Source organism: Protopterus annectens, chromosome 14.part0 (assembly GCF_019279795.1).
Source record: "Protopterus annectens isolate FY-2018-M chromosome 14.part0, PAN1.0, whole genome shotgun sequence".
Lineage (NCBI taxonomy): Eukaryota > Metazoa > Chordata > Ceratodontiformes > Protopteridae > Protopterus > Protopterus annectens.
The window spans coordinates 147,548,935-147,569,854 of record NC_056748.1 but is presented as its reverse complement, the minus strand read 5'-3'; the positions used below and the strand labels follow the sequence as shown (position 1 = coordinate 147,569,854).

The 20,920-nt window shown below is 42.9% G+C and overlaps 1 protein-coding gene across 1 annotated transcript in view; it reads left to right on the top strand.

Moving 5' to 3' along the window:
• The window catches only part of TRUB1 (TruB pseudouridine synthase family member 1), a 394,215-nt gene that overhangs the window by 209,765 nt on the left and 163,530 nt on the right, over nucleotides 1–20,920 (top strand). Inside the window, exon 4 of the mRNA XM_044055897.1 lies at nucleotides 16,398–16,479. Coding sequence (XP_043911832.1) covers nucleotides 16,398–16,479 — 82 coding nt within the window. The remainder of the gene's footprint in view (nucleotides 1–16,397; nucleotides 16,480–20,920) is intronic.

Sequence of the window (20,920 nt, the reverse complement as noted above, 5' to 3'; positions counted from 1 at the left end):
TGCTCTAATACCTGCTGGAAAGCACTAGGAAGCCTTAAACTGATACAAGCACTCAAATCTCCTTATTAATAAGGAGAACTTAACCACAGGCACTAAACAGCTTATAATTGCTCTTGTACTTTACAAAAAAAGCACCACACCAGGCATGTCCAAGGGTCAGCTTCCATTGATTTCTCCTGTCCACCTGGTGAATCTGGGCATACTGGGGCAATGCAGCAATTGCCTCATGTACACAGACAACCTTCTCCTCCTACCACCCAACACTACAACCTGTGTGAGATGCACTTACATAGCCAAACTGGAAGCAACGCTCTCTCTACCCAAGATTGTGCTAGACAGTCAAGAGAAGAAGGTTAACACCTGCACCACACCTCAAGCAACACATAGCCCTTCTAAACTCTCACCACCAACACCTACACATAGCAACACTAAATCCACATATGCGGAGGCCCTTAATTGTAACCTGCCCAAGCAACAAGGACCTCCGAAGCTGAAACGCAAACAAACACCAATCACAACCTAAGTGTCAGATAGCTCACAACACCAGTGTGCCACCCAGCAACAGCCCCTGAGGCAAGACAACGTACCTAACACTTAAGTCATAGGTGACATTATAGTCGGGCACACTGATGTCCCACTCACCAGGCTGAACAAGGAGAAAATTACAGTGAGCTGTCTGTCGGGTGACAGGATCCGCCACATAACTCATGCACTCAAGTCACTCCACAACAACTACAAATATGACTCTGTCATTGTCCATGTTGGAGTGAATGACTTCAGATGTACCTCCCTGGACTACATGAAGAGACATAGAAGAGCTCACGGATCATGTGGCCCAGGCAGGTATGACCCTAGCCCTGAGCAGCATCCTGCCTTCGCCCAGAATGATACCACAATATAAGGACAAAATGATTGACTTCAACAATTGGCTAAGCTTCTGGTGTCATTCAAAGGGGATCCAGTATTTGTCTGCCTGGGACGACATGATCGACAGACCACGATGCTTTGCCAGAGATGGTCTGCACCTGTCGCCCCTGGGATTCAGGTTACTGGCTTAGGCTCTTGCCACCCCTATAGTGCCTTTTTTAGGCAAAGTTCAAAGAGACAAAACCACCACTGTAATGGGTACAAGCATGCAAAATCTGAAGGTAATGCTACTCAATGTTACAAGTCTAAACCTCAAAATGCACTCTCTCGGCACTCCTAAAAATGGAGAACATCGATATCTGTGCAGTAACTGAGACCTGGTTCAAGGCTCCAGAGAGCACCCCTGCAATACCAGGCTACAACTCTTACCACACTTTTCGGCTACCAAACCAGGATCGAAACAGTTAAGGTGGAGTGTCCATATTCACCAAGGATATTCACACTACCAGGTTAGTTGCCGAACACAATGCGGCTGAAATTCTCCCGGTGCAACTAACATTAGGTAAGACTGCAATCCAAATTGTAGCTTGCTAAAGATCCCCCACCATGCCCCAAGATTCTCACTACACCTTTCTAAACATACTGGAAAATATTAATATACAACCAAACACCCTAATACTGGGTGATTTCAACTACCCTGCCATTAACTGGGAAAACTACTCGTGCACCAACACCTTTGCCCAACGGTTCTTGGAATTCATAAATTCCAATGCCCTGGATCAACTAATCCATAGTCCCACCAGGGGCTGCAATATCCTAGACCTGGTCATTACCAACATGGGAAATCGATGTTCCACACCTATGGTCACCCCCTCGTTGGTCATGTCAGACCATAAGCTAATCACCTTTAATATCCACATCCCACCCCCACCCCCCAGTAAGGAAACCTCCATAAAAAACTTCTCCAAAGCCAACTTCATGCTACTCAAGTCAGAAGTTACAAACGTCATGACACCCATGCAGACGGGAACTGAAAGTTCGACTGCTGAGTCCTGCACAAAGGCACTGTACAAGCATATCCACTCATGCATGAATCCTGCCATCCCAAATAGAACCAAGATGCTCTCCTCCAAAAAAAGGAAGCCAATCTGGTGGTCCCCTGCCATAAACAAACTTTACAACAAAAGGAAAAAAACTGTTGCAGAAAAGAGGAAAATCCCAGGATGCAAAAACCTCCTTTACCCGCCTCAGCAAGAAGCTGAGATTCCTCATAAAATCCTCCAAAGCTAGTTACGAAAATAAAATTGCCAAGGATTCCAAAGGCAACCGCAAGGCATTCTATAACTATGCCAAGAATCTAAATGGCAATGCTCAGATCTGCTCAGAGCTACAGCAGAATGGCAATAAATATACTGATCCCAAGGATATTGCCAATTTCCTGGCAGATCAATTCATTGCCAACTTCACCCCCCTATTACCCCCTAAATGGCCCATCTCAATACTGGAAGATTGTCAAATTCCGGTAATAGCCACACACGTAAAAAATGCACTCTCCAAAGCTAAGAATACAGCATCCATGGGACCAGATGACATCCCGGGCTGTCTACTACATGAACTACAAAATGAACTGGCACCTCACCTAAGTGTCATGTTTAGTCATACCCTCACCCCAGGCTTCATGCCCACTGAGTGGTGTACAGCTACAGTTATCCAACTCCACAAGGGGGCGATCCACCTTGAATCCCAGGTACTACCACCCCATCAGTCTGACGATCCTGATCTGCAAGGCCATGGAACGTATTATCATGGAACTTATAAACAAAGACATTGGCAACCTTAAAACACTGGACCCCATCCAGTTTGGGTTCGTGAAGGGCTGATCTTGTCTCCTGAACCTTATTAACTTCTTCAAATCTGTCTCCAGAGCCGTGGATGAGGGTAAGGCAGCCCACACAGCCTATCTGGACCTCGCCAAGGCCTTTGACACCATCCCCCACACTGGAATCATAGATAAACTTACTAAGCTGGGCATTAATCCCTACATCACTCGATGGGTTTCCAACTGGCTTACTAACAGAACCCACACTGTAAAAGCTGACTCCAAATCCAGCTCCAGACAAGTGACAAGTGGAGTACCTCCGGGTTCAGTCCTGGGACCTCTCTTGTTTGGCATCTACTTCTCTGAAGTACAGGCCAACACTAAGGGACTCTGGCTAACAAAGTTCACAGATGACTACAAACTGGGAGCCATTATTGAGTCCCCAAATTATGTGGATACTCTACAAAAGGGCCTTACAGAAACAGATGCTTGGTGCCAGAGCCATGGGCTCAAGTTCAGTGCCAAGAAATGTATAGTTATCCTCTTTGGGGAAAAAACACGTACCCGTGAATTATTACATAGGTGGCAGTACACTAAACACTGAAAGTGTGATAAGAGACTTAGGGACACAAGTGGACAGTGGTCTCACCTTCAATAACCACATTGCCACAACAGTCAGGAAATCCTTCTATGTGGCACATGTCCTCACTAAGGGCTTTTATCCAGAAAAAAGGAGGTCATTGTCCCATTGTACTCATCCCTCATTAGACCCATTATAGAACACAACGCCCCATTTGGTATGTACCTCTCAAGACATCTGCAACAACTGGAAAGGCCGCAGAAATACCTCACTAAAAGAATCACAGGCCTAAAGCAGATGTCCTATGCTGACCGCCTTAAAAAACTCCAGCTATGCTCTGTTGCATATCGTCTACTTTGAGGCAATCTCTGCTTAACATACAAGGCCATGTCAAACCCAGAGCTGTTGGACATGCTACACTTACAGAAATCCCAATCCCGCAGAGCCACACACTCCAGGGATCTAAATCTTGTCATCACAATAAACAAAACATGCTGGAGGGATAGGTTCCTGACCCAGAGACTCCCCAGACACTGGAATAGACTGCCCATACATGTCAAGCAGAGCACCTCTTTGGCCCTCTTCAAAAGGAACCTTGATGATTGGATGGGAGACCCCAGGGATCATGTCAGTCGCCCTGCTAGACAGGGGTCCAGGGAAGTAACTAGTGTGGGAAGAAATAGCCAGGGAATGGTTATGGCTAGGCTTGTATAGGCCCTAGGGCCGATAGCCTAGTACCAACCTATGAACATGGTTGACAGGCCATGCTGCTTTGCCAGAGATAGTCTGCACCTATCTTCTCTGAGCTTTTGGATACGGGCAAAGGCATTAGCCACCCCTAGTGTGTGTTTTTAGGCAGTGCAAAGTAACCAACCTCCCAACATAAAATCCTTTCTAGATAAACTCAAGGTTCTGCTGCTTAATGCTAGGAGTCTAACCAAGATACCATACTCCCTGGAAGCACTCCTAACTTTGGAAGATGCTGATGTCTGTGTAGTCATAAGTACCCCTTGAGACTGGTCAAACATTATGACTCTCTTGGGCTACTCCATGTCCAATTAACTATAGACAAAGTCCTCTACCACATCATAGGTAGCTGTAGGTCCCCCACTATGAAACAGGGAAAAGCGTACCACATGCCAAAACTTAATGAAGTCACGTGTTATACAGCCCAAAACCTTTAATGAAGTCACTTGTTATACAGCCCAACACCTTTAATGAAGTCACTTGTTATATAGCCCCAACACCTTTACTCATCACTTATTATTTTATCTTACCAATGGCCTTTTTATTTATCTTACCATATTTATCTTACCATAACATCGACAAACACACAGCATGAAACTCAAATGACTTGCTGGAAAGATCTTAGACTTTCAATAAAAAATGTCCTGGACACCACACTCTACTTGGACAATGCTGGGGACAGCATCCCCATGTGTGATGTCCTCCCGGGTAAGATCAGACGATAAATTAGTCTGGTTTGATGCAATTGTAAGACCATTTACCCCATCAAACTCAAAAGCACTGAAGAATGTATCAAAGGCAAATTACTATTTCCTAAGTGATGGTATAAGAACTTTCAAAGCCTCCTCAAACACAGAAAACACAGACTCCTAGAGGAGTACACCAATGCCTTGTATAACCAATTAATCAGTTGTATAGAATTGGCTGTGCCTGACCAGATTAAACCAAGGTCTTGCTGAAAAAACAAGCCACCCTGGTGGACCCTAGTATAAACCGGCTGTGACAAAAGGAGGTACTGCCAGCACAGCTAGCTGGAAGTTTGTAAATAATTATGTCATTTGTAAATATCAAACTTATGTATACAAGATGCTTCTGTTACAAATTTATTAGAACTGTATGTCGTGTGTATATTAAACTGCTTTATACAGAAGTTTGTGTTGAACTGCGATGGTGGTGCTGCGGTAGCATTGTCACCTCACAGTAAGACATTGTCCTGTTCGATTCTCAGCTAGAGCGTCTTCTGTGTGGAGACGTGCGTGAATGGGCGTACCTTCGTTGAAGGTTGTGCGTCAGAGCTGGCAACTTGGCACGTAAAAATCTACTGCCAGTCATTAGCGGACCGGAGTTCCGCTGTGGCGACCCCTAACCGGGAAAAGCCAAAAGATGCAACAAGCAACAGAGGTTTGTATTGAAAAGGTATTTTGTAAAGTGATTGTGCCTAAAATATATCCACAGTGTGCCCTTCTTGAAGAGAACAGAATGTACATGCACTATTGTTAACTGTTTAAATGTATATGTTAACAGAGGAAGTCCAGCAAACTTTAGAAAAAATATTTGAAGTTAAATCACTTTATAGGCTAGGCTCTAAAGAAGCTAGCTGACAGATTTCAGTGCAGTTAGGGAGACAAAGCCTATACTAGGAAGCTTTCTGTACTGTCTTTGAGGTGAACTAATTGCTGCTTTGGAAGCATGAAGGAATGCAATTGTTTTATGACTTCCAGCACCTGCCAAGGAACTGAGCAAAAGCCCTTGCTTATGTATTTTTACAGGTAGATGCTAAATGCCACCAGCTGCCAGCAATGGGGGGGTTTGGCTGGGAACTAGAAGTCAGATGACCAGAAATTGTCATTCCAAGCTATCCCAGCAGTAATATTTTAGATATTATTTTGAGAAGTCTGAATGAGACAAGGCATTCTGTCTTGGATCTAATAACAATAACCATTCACCACATCTGTCTTGCTCTTAGTAAGTTATTAGGGTATAATAACTCTCTCAGATACAGTCATGAATATAGCGAAGCTTAGTTTAGATTTTGTTTTTCTTTGTGTGAGCTTGTTCTGTGATGTTATTTTAAACATTTCCTGTGATTTGAACTCCGATGTCACTGTGAATATATATTTAGTATTGTTTTGTTCTTTATTATTAAATATATTTAAACCTTTCACTGTGACTGATTTGTGTAGATATATATTTTGAGAGTACTTGCAGATTTTTGGTCATACTGTGTGGGCCACTCCTACCATTTCTAAACCAATACACACTGAACAGTACCTGATCTCCAAATGCAGCTGTAACGGCAAGCCAAGGAGGAAATCTGCAACAAATAAAAACTTTAATTCAATAAAAATCACTGAACACACACAAAATAAAAAATCAAATGAAGCTCTTTTGTCCGTAATCAACCTGATCAACCTTTATTTGGACAAAAAGACAAGCTCAAAACAAGCGCTTTCGCCTGGTTGTACTAGGCTTTATCAAGTTCATTAACACAAATAGTTCCAAGTCATTTATACTCTTGAAAGTTGATCATGTGATCTTAACTTAATTGATTAATTGTGAAGTTGCTAGGTAAGTTACTGACCTTAAATGGAAATAGTACAAATTTTGTTAAAGAAATAAAAATATAATGTTCAGCCTAAAAATAAAATCCATCCTAAAAATAAAGCGTGTAAAAAATATATGCATGTTTAAAACTGTTGCAAGCATTGCAAAAATTCATAAAAATATGTTTGTTAAAAAAGGAGATAGAATTTATTAAACCCTTACAATGCACTGTCAGCTGTTGAATAGAACTGCTGTCTTCCTGCTAAAGCAATGCAGAACTTCAATTTTAATGAGGTTGACCAAAGTCTGTCCTGAATTGTGAACACTGTGGAAAATAATTGTTTAGTATGTCCATACAATTCTTTCGACAGTGGGAGTAATGTTGACCAGTGTGACTTTTATGCACTTTGCCACATATACATTCATTTTGGAATTACAGTTAACTTTTCTTCTATTGCTGAGATGCATATTATTAATGTACAATGATGTACTTACCAAAATGTATTTGCAGTATGGACAACTGCCACATTGCCTCATCCCTACTGCATGTGGTTGCATTCTACACTCACATTCAAATACATTTTTAAGGGTTCTACCTTTCCTGGTAATGAATTTTGGTTCTATCCCTAGATGTTCATCGTGCATACAGCTGCAGTCATAACAGATGGGTTCTCCTGCCGTCAGGTGGGTCCTCGGTCGGCCGAATTCCAAAGTCTAGGTCCGGCGTTGGTTGTCGTCGCTTCTTCCCTGACGTCAGTGCGACAAGGGTATAAAAGAACCAGCCGATGCCATTTTCTTCAGTCTTTCTTGCCGCGCGGTGTCTGAAGCAGAAGCAGTTCGCAAGTGCCGGTCGGCCAGCTCCTGAGATTACGAAAAATTTGGAACCAAAGTCTTCTTAAAAGCCAAGTACCCCATTGGGGAAACTTTTTCTTGCCTCAGACCGATGTCAGACAAAGTTAATAATTGTATTTCTTGTGGGAAGCAAATACCGCATAAGGATTTCCATTCCCTCTGTATACCTTGTTTAGGCCCAGACCACGACATCGCGGTCTGTCGCTTTTGTGCTACATTCAACAAACGCACTATTAAGTGTCGGGCAGAGTTCACCCAGCATTATTTTGGGAAAGCATTTAACTATACTATGTCGTTGGATACTCCGACTCCGGTTTTGTCTAAAAAACGCAAAGACAAGGACCGACACTCGAGGTCCGTGTCCTCTACCGACACCATGCCAAAGCCGACTACACGTGGTCCGGTTCTCAGCGAGGCGCCTACGCAGCCCCTGATTACCGACGACACATCTTTGGCGGTGTCTCCTGTACCCGAGGTCGCAGGTTCCTCGGCCCACACCCTGACTACAGATACCGAAGCCACGCTTGGCGTTGAAACACAGAATGTGGACAGGTCCACCTCCACTCAAGGTGTCTTCAGACCTTCCTCTTCTTTCTCCATCAAGGCTTTCACCAAGTCTAAAGCTACCATGCACCCTACGAGACCAGCTACACAGGGCCCATTTCCAGGCCCCATGCCTAAGAAACAGATGCTTAAATGGCTGAGGATTTAATTACTCTAATCAGAGGTTCTCAGCCACCTCCGGACAAAAGACCCAGAGTGAAGGAAGATTCCCCCTCCTCTGATCAGGGCTCCATTATTTCAGAGCACTCTGATTATCAGGAACAGTCTTACTCCCCTTTTGAAGACTCTGATGCAGAGGAATATATTCCTTCTGTATCCCCCCCTGAGGACTACTCATTTGGTGAAACTCTGCATACCTTAAGGGAGCACTTCCACTGGGAAGGCCAGGATTATTCAGATTCCAAGAAAAGGCTCAGGAATTTCTTTTGCTACCCCAGCACAGGCCTCTGGCTATTCCTCCTGTTCTGGACATCCTAGATGATGTTTACTTGGAGGCCTGCCTTAACCCGGACCCTCTTCCTCCAGCTCCAGTTAAGCTTGACAGGTACTACAGGGTTCCTGACTCACACCAATTTCTATACAAAAGCCATGCTGCTGACCTAGAAACCATCTCACAGGGGCCCAAGGGAGTTGAGGCCTCCATTGCCAAAAACCCATTGCCTTCCGAGAGAGATTCCAGATCCTTAGAAAGGTGGGGGAAAAAGGTATATACCTCGGCTACCTTATCCATGAGGGCCTTAAACTGTCAGTTTCATATGCTAAAATACCAACAGTTTCTGTTATCTCAATTGAAAAGTAAAATGTCACAACCTGAACAACCAGACATGAAGGAGTTGCAGGATTTGATGCATAGTGCAGAACAAGTGGGTAAACATACCTTACAATGTGGTTTTGATGCTCTAGAGGCCTCATGTAGAGCTGCTGTTACAGGATCAGTCATACGTAGGCATGCCTGGCTCAAGGAACAAGCCTTGCCTGATCATGTCAAAGCTAAATTACTAGACACCCCTCTTCAAAAGGATGTACTATTTGGGGCAAATGCTGAGGAAGTATTACGGAAAATGGAGGAAAAGGCTAAATCAATGCAAACTGTGAAAGAATTTCTGCAGGTTCAACCCCCATGTTTTAGTAGAAATTGGCCTTCCAAAAACTGGTCCTTTCCTGCCACAGACAGACCCCAAAGAGGCAGATACAGGTGCCCGAGGGGCAGAGGGCAAACACAAGGCTCGTACAGAGGCAGACAATGGCAAGCTCCTACACAAAGAGGTGGTGAGGACAACTTGCAGTCTTTCAGAAAGCAAAACCAATGACTTCCCCTTTGCATGCCAACCAGGTTTCAAATGGCAGCCCCCTTAGGAGGAAAGCTGGGACTATTCTCAAAAAATTGGCATATTGTCACAAAGGACAAATGGATCCTGAACATTATAAACAGAGGCTACAAATTCCATTTTCATACCCTTCCAAAAATGAAAGGCATGCCAAACCTGCCACACAATCAAAGGGCAGAGGCACAAAAGCAAATTTCAGATCCTATAAGCATGAAAGCTATTCAAGAGGTACCTACGCACGAACAAGGTCGAGGTTTTTATTCCAGGCTATTTCTGGTACCAAGGAAGGGAAAAGATTGGAGACCTATTTTGGACCTGTCCATCCTAAACATATTTCTACTCGTACCAAAATTCAAGATGCTCACTCTACAGCAACGTCTTCCCATGCTGGGCAAGGAGTCTTGGCTGGTAACATTGGACCTCAAGGAGGCATACCTGCATGTCCCAATCAGACAAAATTGCAGAAGATACCTCAGATTTCTTGCAGGTTCAACCCATTATCAATTCTCTGCATTGCCCTTTGGTTTATCTACTGCGCCCAGAGTATTCACGAAATGCCTGGCATCAGTAATTGCCTACTGCAGACTTCAAGGGATACAAATATACCCTTATTTGGACGACTGCCTGATCCAAGCGGACAGCAAGCACATTCTTCTGAAACATCTGGCTTATGTAATAATGTTATTAAACTCTCTAGGATACACAGTCAACAAAGAGAAATCAAGACTAATACCCTCTCGGAAGATAATTTTCCTGGGTGCCAATTTGGACACAAACACCCAGATGGCCTACCTCATGCCAGAGAAGCAGGGGCAACTAATTCAATATTTCAGAACACTGGCAAATTGCACCAGGCTGACTGCAAGGAAAATCCTGCAGGCTCTGGGATTCATGGCATCTTGCATCTTACTAATCCCATGTGCAAAGCTGCATATGAGAAAACTACAATGGTACCTAAAAAACATATGGTCTCAACACAGCCACAGTTTGGAAACAATAATACCACTAATTCCATGTCTGCAAAAGGAATTTCTGTGGTGGGCTCAAGCATGCCAAAGAAGCACAGGTCTTCCATTCAGCAAGCCTCAAGCAAATCAAGTCATCACAACAGACGCCTCAGACTACGCCTGGGGGGCGCACATGACACACCGGTGCATTCAGGGCAAATGGACCCAAAAAGAAAAGCACCTTCACATCAATCAAAAAGAAATGCTAGCAGTGATAAATGCTATTACAGCTTTCAAGGACCTTCTACAACCAGGTCAGCTATTGATAAGAACAGACAACACCACAGTTATGTGGTACATAAACAAGCAGGGAGGAACACATTCTTATCCCTTATGCAGACTGGCCATGTGACTTTGGAACATGGCCATGGACTTACAAATGGAACTACAAGCACAGTACTTGCCAGGCAAGGAAAACACACTGGCAGACAACCTAAGCAGGAATATGACAGATCCACACGAATGGGAGTTGCATCCAAAAGTTTTTACAGAAATAATCCAAGAATGGGGAAGGCCAGACATAGATCTCTTTGCCTCACACAAAAATCATCAATTGGCAAAATTCTGCTCAAGGATCTTCCATCCAAAGGCCTGGAGAGTGGACGCTCTCTCTTTCAGTTGGACATTAATGACAGTTTATGCCTTCCCACCTCTTCCTCTGCTGCCCAAAGTCCTATTAGCGTCGCAGCAGGCCCTGCTCTCCAAGGAGGCGCAGGATGTCATTTTGGAGGCCAGAAGGCCATCAACTAGAAAAGCTTACTCTGCAAAATGGAAACGTTTTTGTGTTTGGAATGAGAAAAAGGGCCAGGGCCCTGGAAAACTGAATTTATCTCAAATACTACAATATTTGGCTGAACTGCTAAGCAGTGGACTTTCATTCTCCTCCATCAAAATCCATGCCTCAGCCATTTCTGCAGAATACAACACTGATCCACCTTTATTCTCTCACCCTCTATTAAGACAGTTCCTCAGAGGGGCTAAGAATTTAAGACCTCCAAGGAAACAACCAATACCTGCTTGGGATCTTAATTTCATTCTGGAAAAACTGACTTTGCCTCCTTTTGAACCAGCTGCCTCATCAGATTTACAATATTTGTCCTGGAAAACAGCTTTTCTTCAGGCTATCACTTCAGCTCGTAGAGTTTCAGAACTACAGGCTCTTATGGCTGTCCAGCCTTTTATCATCTTCCATCAGGACAGAGTTTCCTTATGAACCAACCCGTCCTTTATGCCTAAAGTGGTATCCAAGGTAGCTTTAAATCAGGCCATACATTTACCTACCTTTTATCCTAATCCTCAAAACAAAGGGGGAGAGATTACTGCATTCCTTGGACATCCACAGACAACTGCGTTATTATTTGGACAGAACAAAACCTTTCAGAAAATCAGAGCAGCTTTTTGTGGCCTATGCGGTAGGAGCTCAAGGAAAGTCAATATCCAAACAGACAATCTCAAAATGGATAGCCCACTGCATACGCTTGCAATTCCTTTAATGGAAAAACTGTACCTACAGGCATTAGAACCCATTCTACCAGGGCCACAGCCACCCCTGCAGCCTTCCTCAGAGGAGTTCCTACCAAGGATATTTTAGAAGCAGCCACTTGGAGTTCTGTGCATACCTTCTCTAGGCACTACAACCTACCATTATACTCCAAATCTAGAGCAGGCTTTGCCACTGCAGTCTTGCAGGGCATTTTGGCTCCTCCTAGCTCCACCTAGGGCCTACCACCCCTTTCTTAGCTTTGGGATTCTACCCATCTGTTATGACTGCAGCTGTATGCACGATGAACATAGTACAGTTTTGTTCCTACCAGAAATGTAGATGTTCGAGTGCTAATACAGCTGCAGTCCAGGTTTCCCTCCCTCCTTCCCCTCTAGGGGTCTTCTTTTATGATGTATTTGCTTGCAACTACTGGTCTTTGATTATATTGCATTGCATGATTACATAATTTTATGTATTGCCTTCCTTCTGGGGGCACCTGACATCTGGGGCAAGAAAAACTGAAGAAAATGGCGTTGGCTGGTTCTTTTATACCCCTGTCGCACTGACGTCAGGGAAGAAGCGACGACAGCTGACGCCGGACCTAGACTTTGGAATTCGGCTGACCGAGGACCCGCCTGACGGCAGGAGAACCCATCTATTATGACTGCAGCTGTATTAGCAATCGAACATCTACATTTATGGTAGGTACAAAACTGTACTTTTTTCCACTATTGATTTATCCTCCAATAAAATATTCCAATTTTTTATCAGTATATTTTTTATGTACCGATAGTAGAGGTTAAATGTTGTAACAAAAGTAGTTGTGAAGTCAGTTTGGTTCATATCTGACCTAGTGTTCAAATCCTGATCCAGGTTTTCCCCTTCTTCATGAATATCATTCAACAAAATAGGATGTTGGATACTCAAAAAATCCTACAGAAAGGCCTCACTGAGACCAATGACTGATGTCAGAACCATGGCCTTAAGCTCAATGCCAAAAAATGTGTCATCATCTCCTTTGGCAAAAACCCATTTCCCATGAATTACCACATCGATGGTTGTCCACTGAACACAGAAGGCATTATAAGAGATCTGGGAACACAGGTTGACAGCAACTTCTCTTTTGACCACCACATTGGCACTATGGTCAGAAAGTCCTTCTATGTGGCACATCTCATTACTAAGGGTTTTGCATCCAGGAAGAAATAGGTCACTGTCTCCCTCTACTCTTCCCTCATTAGGCCAATCATAGTGTACAATGCCCCATTTGGCATGTACCTCACTAGATGCCTGCAGCTACTGGAGAGGATGGAAAAGTACCTCACAAAGAGGATCCTAGTCCTTAAACGCATGTCCTACATGGACAGACTCAAAAAACTCCAGTTATTCTCTGTGTCATATTGCCTACTTAGAGGCGATATCTGCTTGACTTAAAAAGCCACGTCTGACCCAGCTCTGTTAGAAATGCTACATCTATGGAAATCCAAATTCCTCCGCACCACACGCTCCAGAGACCTCAACCTCCTTGCCACAACCAACAGAATGTGCTGGAAGGACAGGTTCATAACCCAGAGACTTGCCCATGCTATGGAATAGACTTTCCATACATGTCAAGCAGAGCACCTCACTGGCCCTCTTCAAGAGAAATCTTGATGAGTGGATGGGAAATTCACCCCTGGGATCACTCCAGTGACTCTGCTCGATAGAGGCACTGGGAACTAAGGTCGGCTTGCACGATGCCAGGGTAATTCTATGGGCTAGACTTGTAAAGGCTCCAGGGCCATTAGCCCTAGTACACACCTATGAGCCTTGTCAACAGATATGTAGGCAACCTGCAAACTCTAGACCCAACCCAGTTTGGCTTTGTTAAGGGTAGATCATGTTTATTAAACCTAGTAGACTTCTTAGAGAAAGTCACCAAAGCCCTGGATGAAGATAAGATAGTGCATACTGCCTATCTTGACCTAGCCAAGGCTTTTGACACAATCCCACACCCTGGTATCATTGAGAAACTCTCCCAGCTGGTATCAGGTATGCTTTGGGGCATGGGTACATCACTAGATGGGTATCCAGTTGGCTCGCCAACAGAACACATACTGTCAAAGCTGGTACCAGTAGACCCGTCACCACTGGCATTCCACAAGGATCTGTGCTGGGCCTTTTAGTGTTTGTAATCTATTTCTTTGAAGTCCAGGCTTAAGTAGCAAGTGCCAAGTTTGCTGATGATTGCAAATTGGGTGCAATCTCTGAGTCCCCCTGTGATGTTAACATATTGCAAGAATGGCTAACACAGACAAATGACAGCTGCCAAAGCCACGGTCTAAAACTAAATGCAAAAAAAGTGCATTATTATATCCTTTGGCAAAGTGGAATTCCCTGCTAATTACAATCTAGATAGCACCCCCCCCCCAGTTCAAACCCAGGGATGCGGGCTCTGGGAACACGGGTAGATAGCAATCTGAACTTAACCACCAAGTTTCCAGAGTGCTAAGGAAAGCCTTCTGTGTTGCACATCTAATAAGTAAGGGCAAATAATTACTTGGGTTTGTACAGGGACCACGTTTGTGTAGAGGAGTCACAGTGGCTATTCTGTAGGCATCAAATATAAACGCTGTGGCCAGGCTGTGGTTGAGAAGTTTAAGTAGAGGCTTGGATAGTGCATACCTGACTCTAGTTAGAAATGCAGCCTAATATATTGCCTGGCCTCAAATATTAGTTAACTTTGGACAGAGATTCTAATACTTGTTCCAGTGTAATTACAAGGGAAGTGAAACAGGGTCACCATTATGAGTATGTGCGGTAACATTGTTGGGTGTATCCTTGAGACCGGAAGGTGTGATAGTATTATAGATGAACTCTGTGCAGTGTGGAACATTATTCCTTGATTTCCTGACATAAAGATTTGTAGTTTCCTTTCATATCTGTAGTGACTCTAAGTTCTGCTTTACATTAATGCTCAGAAGTTTCTTGCTGACATGTTTCATTGAGGTCTTGAGATCGGGGGACAGGGATTTCTTACAACTTTCCATTATGTTCCGTCTTTTGTTATATAATCTTTTACTACAGGAGTTCCACCAGGCAGTTTAATTTCTGAATTTACCATTATATTTAGGCTGGACAGGGTACAGAATTTAGCTGTTAGATGTTGGTAGAAATTGGAGGTGAATGTGGCAGCCCTCACATTTAGGTCCGGGGGGGAGTTATATTTTTTACAAGATGAAATAGGTTTGCCCTGGAGAAGACCATAAAGAGAAAGTAATTGATTTGTGATCAGATTTACCCAACGGTGTAGAGGCACGATACAGGTAGGGTTAGTTTGGTAAGGGCCAGGTCTTGGATATTAGAGCCTCTAGTGGTCAGCCTTATGATTTTCACCAGTGCATTGATATTAACAAACTCTAGGAAACTCTGAAAGTGTCTTTTTTTTTTTTTTTTAAAGGTATAAGCATGCTAGTCAGTGTTTGGGCAATTGAAATCACCCAAGCAAGATGTTACTTGGTTTGACATTTAACCCCTTCAATGATATTAAGGTAATTTTCATGATCATTGGGGGATATTGCTGGGGTTCTGTAGGTAGCAGTGAAGTTGTAGTTGTAAGGGTAATTTGGATCTCCAGCAACTCAAGTTAATGTACATAAATTGACATGAGTGAATGGTGTTTCTGATTAAAGATACGTCACTGCTGTTACTCAAAGGTCTGAAGGCATGATGGGTACTAAATGCTGGTTTAGAGCGAGTGGTGTTATGCCGCTTATTCCTTGTGGGGGGTCGAACTAGGTAGTATAGAGGCTAACTACATAATCCTAGCAAGATGTGTGACTTTACGGCATCTGCCTGCAGAAACTGGGTGAAGTTCTACACCTCTTAAGCATGGGAGTTGGAGAACTGGGCTGGTAAGTGCAGAGGGTTTTGTCAGAGGTAACTGATATGGTATGTGCACATCTGTTACATTTGTGGGATCGAGAGTTGCATAACATCACAGCAGGAATGTCATCTCTCTGCTAGTTGTGATACATTGACCGCGGACTCTGGTCAGAATTTTGGTACATATGTAACCTACCTAGAGGTCTCTTAGTCATCCGAGAGCTCCTTTGATTGCTTCCTGTAGATCCTGATTGATCATTCTAAACTACAGCCTTCTGTGGTCTGTGAAAAGGGCAGTATTGAGTGGGCAGTACTGAGTTTAGCCCAATCAGTGTGTTTTATAGTGATATTTGCTAAAGTGGTGGAAAGAAAAATATTTTCTTGCTAGTGATATGGAAAACATGTAGTTGTGTTAATGTTGTAGAGCAACATGGAAGTAATGTACAAATAAAAAGATTACAAAACTAAAGTGTAATAATGTGTGTAGAATTGTGCTAGAAACAGGTCCGCTTCTGTGCTTTTGTGTTGCTTTTACTGTTGTGTACCTTTAAGGGACTGAGTTCAGGTATTGCAGTATGATGGTGTATGTTATGGTAATGTGGGAAATTAATGAGCCTACATGGACTAAGGTGTTCTCTGTCAACGTCTTTTTTCAGTTATGTGACTTGCCAGTGCACTTTGAAGTATTACAGAAGCTGGTTAAATTCATAAAACATTTAGTGATTGTTTTCCTTCTTCGCAGAAATACACAGCTCTTGGAGAACTGGGAAAGGCTACTGACACACTGGATGCCACAGGGAAAATTACAGAAGAAAAGCCATATGGTAGGAGATGTTTTCTTGTTTCCCCTGGAGCGTTAATCTGCACAGCTGTCATCTTCTCACTTTTACTGCATAGACATGTATGCCCACACAGTTAGGTGTTTATATAATTGAATATAAACAGATGCTACCACTTTTTCCTTCAGCTGTTAAACAACGAATAAGGTACGACAAGAGAGACTATTAATTTAATTTAATGATAAGAATTGCAGACTGGCAACTAGGATTCGAGAGCTGAGACTAAACCACAGAATTCATAACATCTTGTCTGAGAATTTTCTAAATTTGAATATCTAAAAGACAGTGGGACACAGACCCAGAAGTTAGTGGATTTACATCTCTAGCAAGACAAATACAATAAAAAAAATTCTCAAACCACTGTTTCCTGTCTAAACCAAATTTTATTGTCATTTCCACAAGACGAAGAACAGATACAGTAATTATTCACTAGCATAATCAACCTAGATAACCTTGGAATGAGTTTTTCTTGTTTTTTTCACAATCATTTTATGATACAGAATTGACTTAATTAAGCTCAAGTTTAAAATACAACTGTTAGTAAGCTCATAACTGAAGAGAGTTGCTGGGGATGGAAAAAAAGACAAAAGGACAAAAGAATAAATGTATTCTACAACTAAATAAGCATTAAGCAACTAATATAAATACTTAATAGGATTTTTAACAAGTTAAATTTAATTTAACAAACATAAATATAAACACTAATGGAAATTTACAAGTAAGTAAAAATAAAGTAAGCAAGGAATAATTCTTTTGTTCCTGTACAAATATCAAACAATGCCACCATCTTTATTTATTGATTGACATTTGTTTACCAATAAAGTCTGACTGGGTTAGGAGTACATTTTCAGTTGAGGCCCAGGGAGAAAAGCACCAAAGTATTAAAAAACATTTTAAAATGAATAAGTATGCAGTCATTACTAATAATACAAAAAATAAATACAGTTTAAATAATTATACCAGATTAGAATTAACATGAAAACATTGGTTAAGAGTAGATACAAGATACGTGACGGTCATTTAACATAGACATTTTAGCCCACTTACCAATAAATTAAAGGTAAGTTGGCATAATACCAACAGTATTTGCAACCCGAAGTGAGAGAAAAGCAGGCTTATGGTATATTTAGAGAGAAAACCTGGGGAGAGATACTGATATAAGTAAGGAAGTGAGTGAAGAAGGGCGAGTAAGGAGATGTGAGGGTATGAATAGGTATTAGTTCACATTTAGGGATCTAGTTTATCCTGGTGTTGAGCAAGAACACAGCCAGCATTTGACTAGGAAGTCTTTCAAAGTGGTTTTGAAAGATGGGAGGGAGGGTATTGACCTGAATGATAGAGGTAAGGAGTTCCAGGCCTTAGTAACATGGTACGAGTGCAGCCAATGCCTAGCAGATTTGATAGGTTTGTGGACAGGCAGGAGTTTTTGGTCACTGGGTCATAATGACCGACTAGGAGCATAGTTGTGTAGAATGTTATTTAGTACTGGATAAGCAGATGGATTCTGGATAATTTTATAGGTTGTAAGAAGCTGTGTATATGTAGTTGATGTGGCAGTTCTAACCGATTTAGGCTTTTAATGCTATACAGGGGTGGAGTCTGAAAGTGGTATTTCTGCAAATTTAGCAACTTTGTTTTACAATTGTTCAAGTTTTCATTGTTGTGATGCCTGAAGTTTAGTAAGGATGGGAACACCATAAAGAAGTGTGGGGAGGAGACAAAACAAAGCTGTGATGGTAGATGCCCATATGAGTCCTTAAGTAGGGGGAGTTGTACCCTTTCAAAAGCTTTTCCACTCAGCCTAGTTAGGCTAATGAGTCTGAAATTGCTTACTTTCCTAGATGTACCAGCTTTGAGGACGTGTATAACTTTTGACATCTTCCTGGTGCTGGGTATAAAAAGTATGCTTGTCCTCTTTTTTTTTTTTTTTTTTTTTTTTTTTTTAACCTAGATGGATATGTAAAGTTGCTTACATGAGGGTTATTTATGAGCTATAATGTGATTCCATCAGTGGGCGGCCACGGTGGTGCAGCGGTTAGCGTTGTCGCCTCACAGCAAGAGGTTCTCTGGTTCGATCCTCGGCTGGGGTGCCTTCTGTGCGGAGTGTGCATGTCCTCCCTGTGGCCGCGTGGGTTTCCTCCAGGTGCTCCGGTTTCCTCCTTTCCTCATGCTGTAGGTGGATTGGACACTCCAAATTGGCCCTAGGCGTGAGTGAGTACGTGTGTGCACCTTCCGTGGAAGGTTGGGAGCTGGGCTGGCAACTCGACGCTGTAAAACTCTACTGCCAACCATGAGCAGACAGGTAATCCGCTGTGGCGACCCCTAACACCGAAAAGCCGAAAAAAGAATGTGATTCCATCAGTGTGTAATATGCATAGCTTTACTTGTGTGCACACACACACACACACACACACACACACACACACACACACACACTTATTCATGTCTGAGAGCATTTGTTGCATCAGCACTATTTTCCATATTTGCTTGTTGATTCATGATCTCCAAACTGGTGTTGAACTGTGCAGGGTAGTTGATAGCTTCTTTCCGTGGGTTCTAGACGTCTGAGGTAGTACTGCTTTCTCCTGGCCTCGATGAACAATTTTTTTCATATCCACTAACAGGACCATGGGGTTGCCAGTGATTTCTGCAGATTTGGGCATCCTGAACCACATTCTATTCCACGTACAGTGCATAGCCACAAAAGGAAAGCATCCTTCCCTTCTGGTAAAGGGGCAGAGAAATGGACAGCAATGCAAATATTAGATGTCCATTGCTCTACAGTGACCTAAGTGTATTCATAAATTGAGGATGTTCTTCCTGTTTCACTGTTGCAGTCATCACATTCGGGTTATCTGCCTGCAGGTAGCCCTCAGCCGGCCTAAATAGCAGAGTTTTAGGATTTCTGCATCGGATGCTGTCTCTTCTTCCATGACGTTAGGTCGTCAGGGGTATAAAACATGCAGCTGATGCCATTACATCAGTCTTTCTTGCCATGTGGTGCCCAAAGCCGAAGCAGTTCTCAAATGCCAGTCGGCCGTCTCCTGAAATTTTCATTTTTGAGTTTCAGACCTGAAGTCTTCCAACCGATGTCAGTAAAAGTTAACAATTGTCTTGCTTATGGAAAGCAAATACCTCATAGAGATTTTCATTCATACTGCATCCCCTGTTTAGGCCCAGACCACGACGTCCCTCGCTGTTGGTTTTGGGCTTGTTCAACCCTCGAACTATTCTTTTCAATTACTTTCGAACTCAATCTCAGTAATCCGAAATGGCTTCGTTAAGGCATCCGACTACGGATCTTTCGAAAAAACGTAAGGATAAAGACAGAGACAGACTGCATAGGTCCAAAACTGCCGACGACGCTTCCGTGCAATGCAAATATTAGATGTCCATTGCTCTACAGTGACCTAAGTGTATTCATAAATTGAGGATGCTAGTCGCCAGTCCGCCGGTACTCAGTGAGGTGCTTTCGCAGCCCCTGTTACCCACTGCTTCAGATTTGTAGGCCTCTACTGAGACCCATTCGGAGTCCGGTATGCCGCAAGATGCTTCTTCGACTATGGAACCTGTGGATGTCTCTACATTGTATGGGTCCAGAGCCACTGTGCAGGCACCGGATTCTGAGGGTGTATTCAGGCCCACAAACATTCATATTAAACTGACGTCATCGTTTCCATCCAGAAGTTCCGAAACCCTCAGGCCAAAAACTCGCACTACACCTAGAAAACTGACCAAACCACAGGCTCAGGCCCATATGCCTCAAAAACAAACGCTTAGAATGGCTGAAGACCTTATTACCTTAATTAGGGGAAGCCAGCCTTCCCTCTCTAAGAGACCTAGAACTGAGTTTCTTTCTGTTTCTTCTGATCAGTAATCTGATATTTCTGCTCCTTCTGATTACCAGGATTTGCCCTTATCTACTTACGAGGATTCTGATGCAGAGGATTCCATTCCCTCTGCTTCCCCTCCAGAAGATCTTTCTTTCGATGAAACCTTGCATACTCTTAGGGAGCATTTCCGCTGGGAAAGCCAGGATTACTCTGAGTCCAAAAAGAGATTTAGGGAATTCTTACTCCTTCCTCAACACAGGTCTCTAGCTATCCCTCCTGTTCTGGACATTGTGGATGATGCTTTCTTGGAATCTAGCCTTACCCCAGACACTTTACCTCCAGCTCCCAGAAAACTTGATAGGTACTACAGAGTACCTGACTCTCACAAGTTCCTATTCAAGAATCCTTCTGTGGATCCAGAGAACATTTCCCAAGGACCAAAAGGCATTAAGGCTATTGATGCCAAAAATCCTACCCCTTCTGATAGTGATTCTAGAGCCTTAGACAGATGGGATAAGAAGATATACACTTCTGCTACTTTGACCATTAGGGCTTTAAATTGCCAGTTTCATATGTTAAAGTATCAGCAGCAT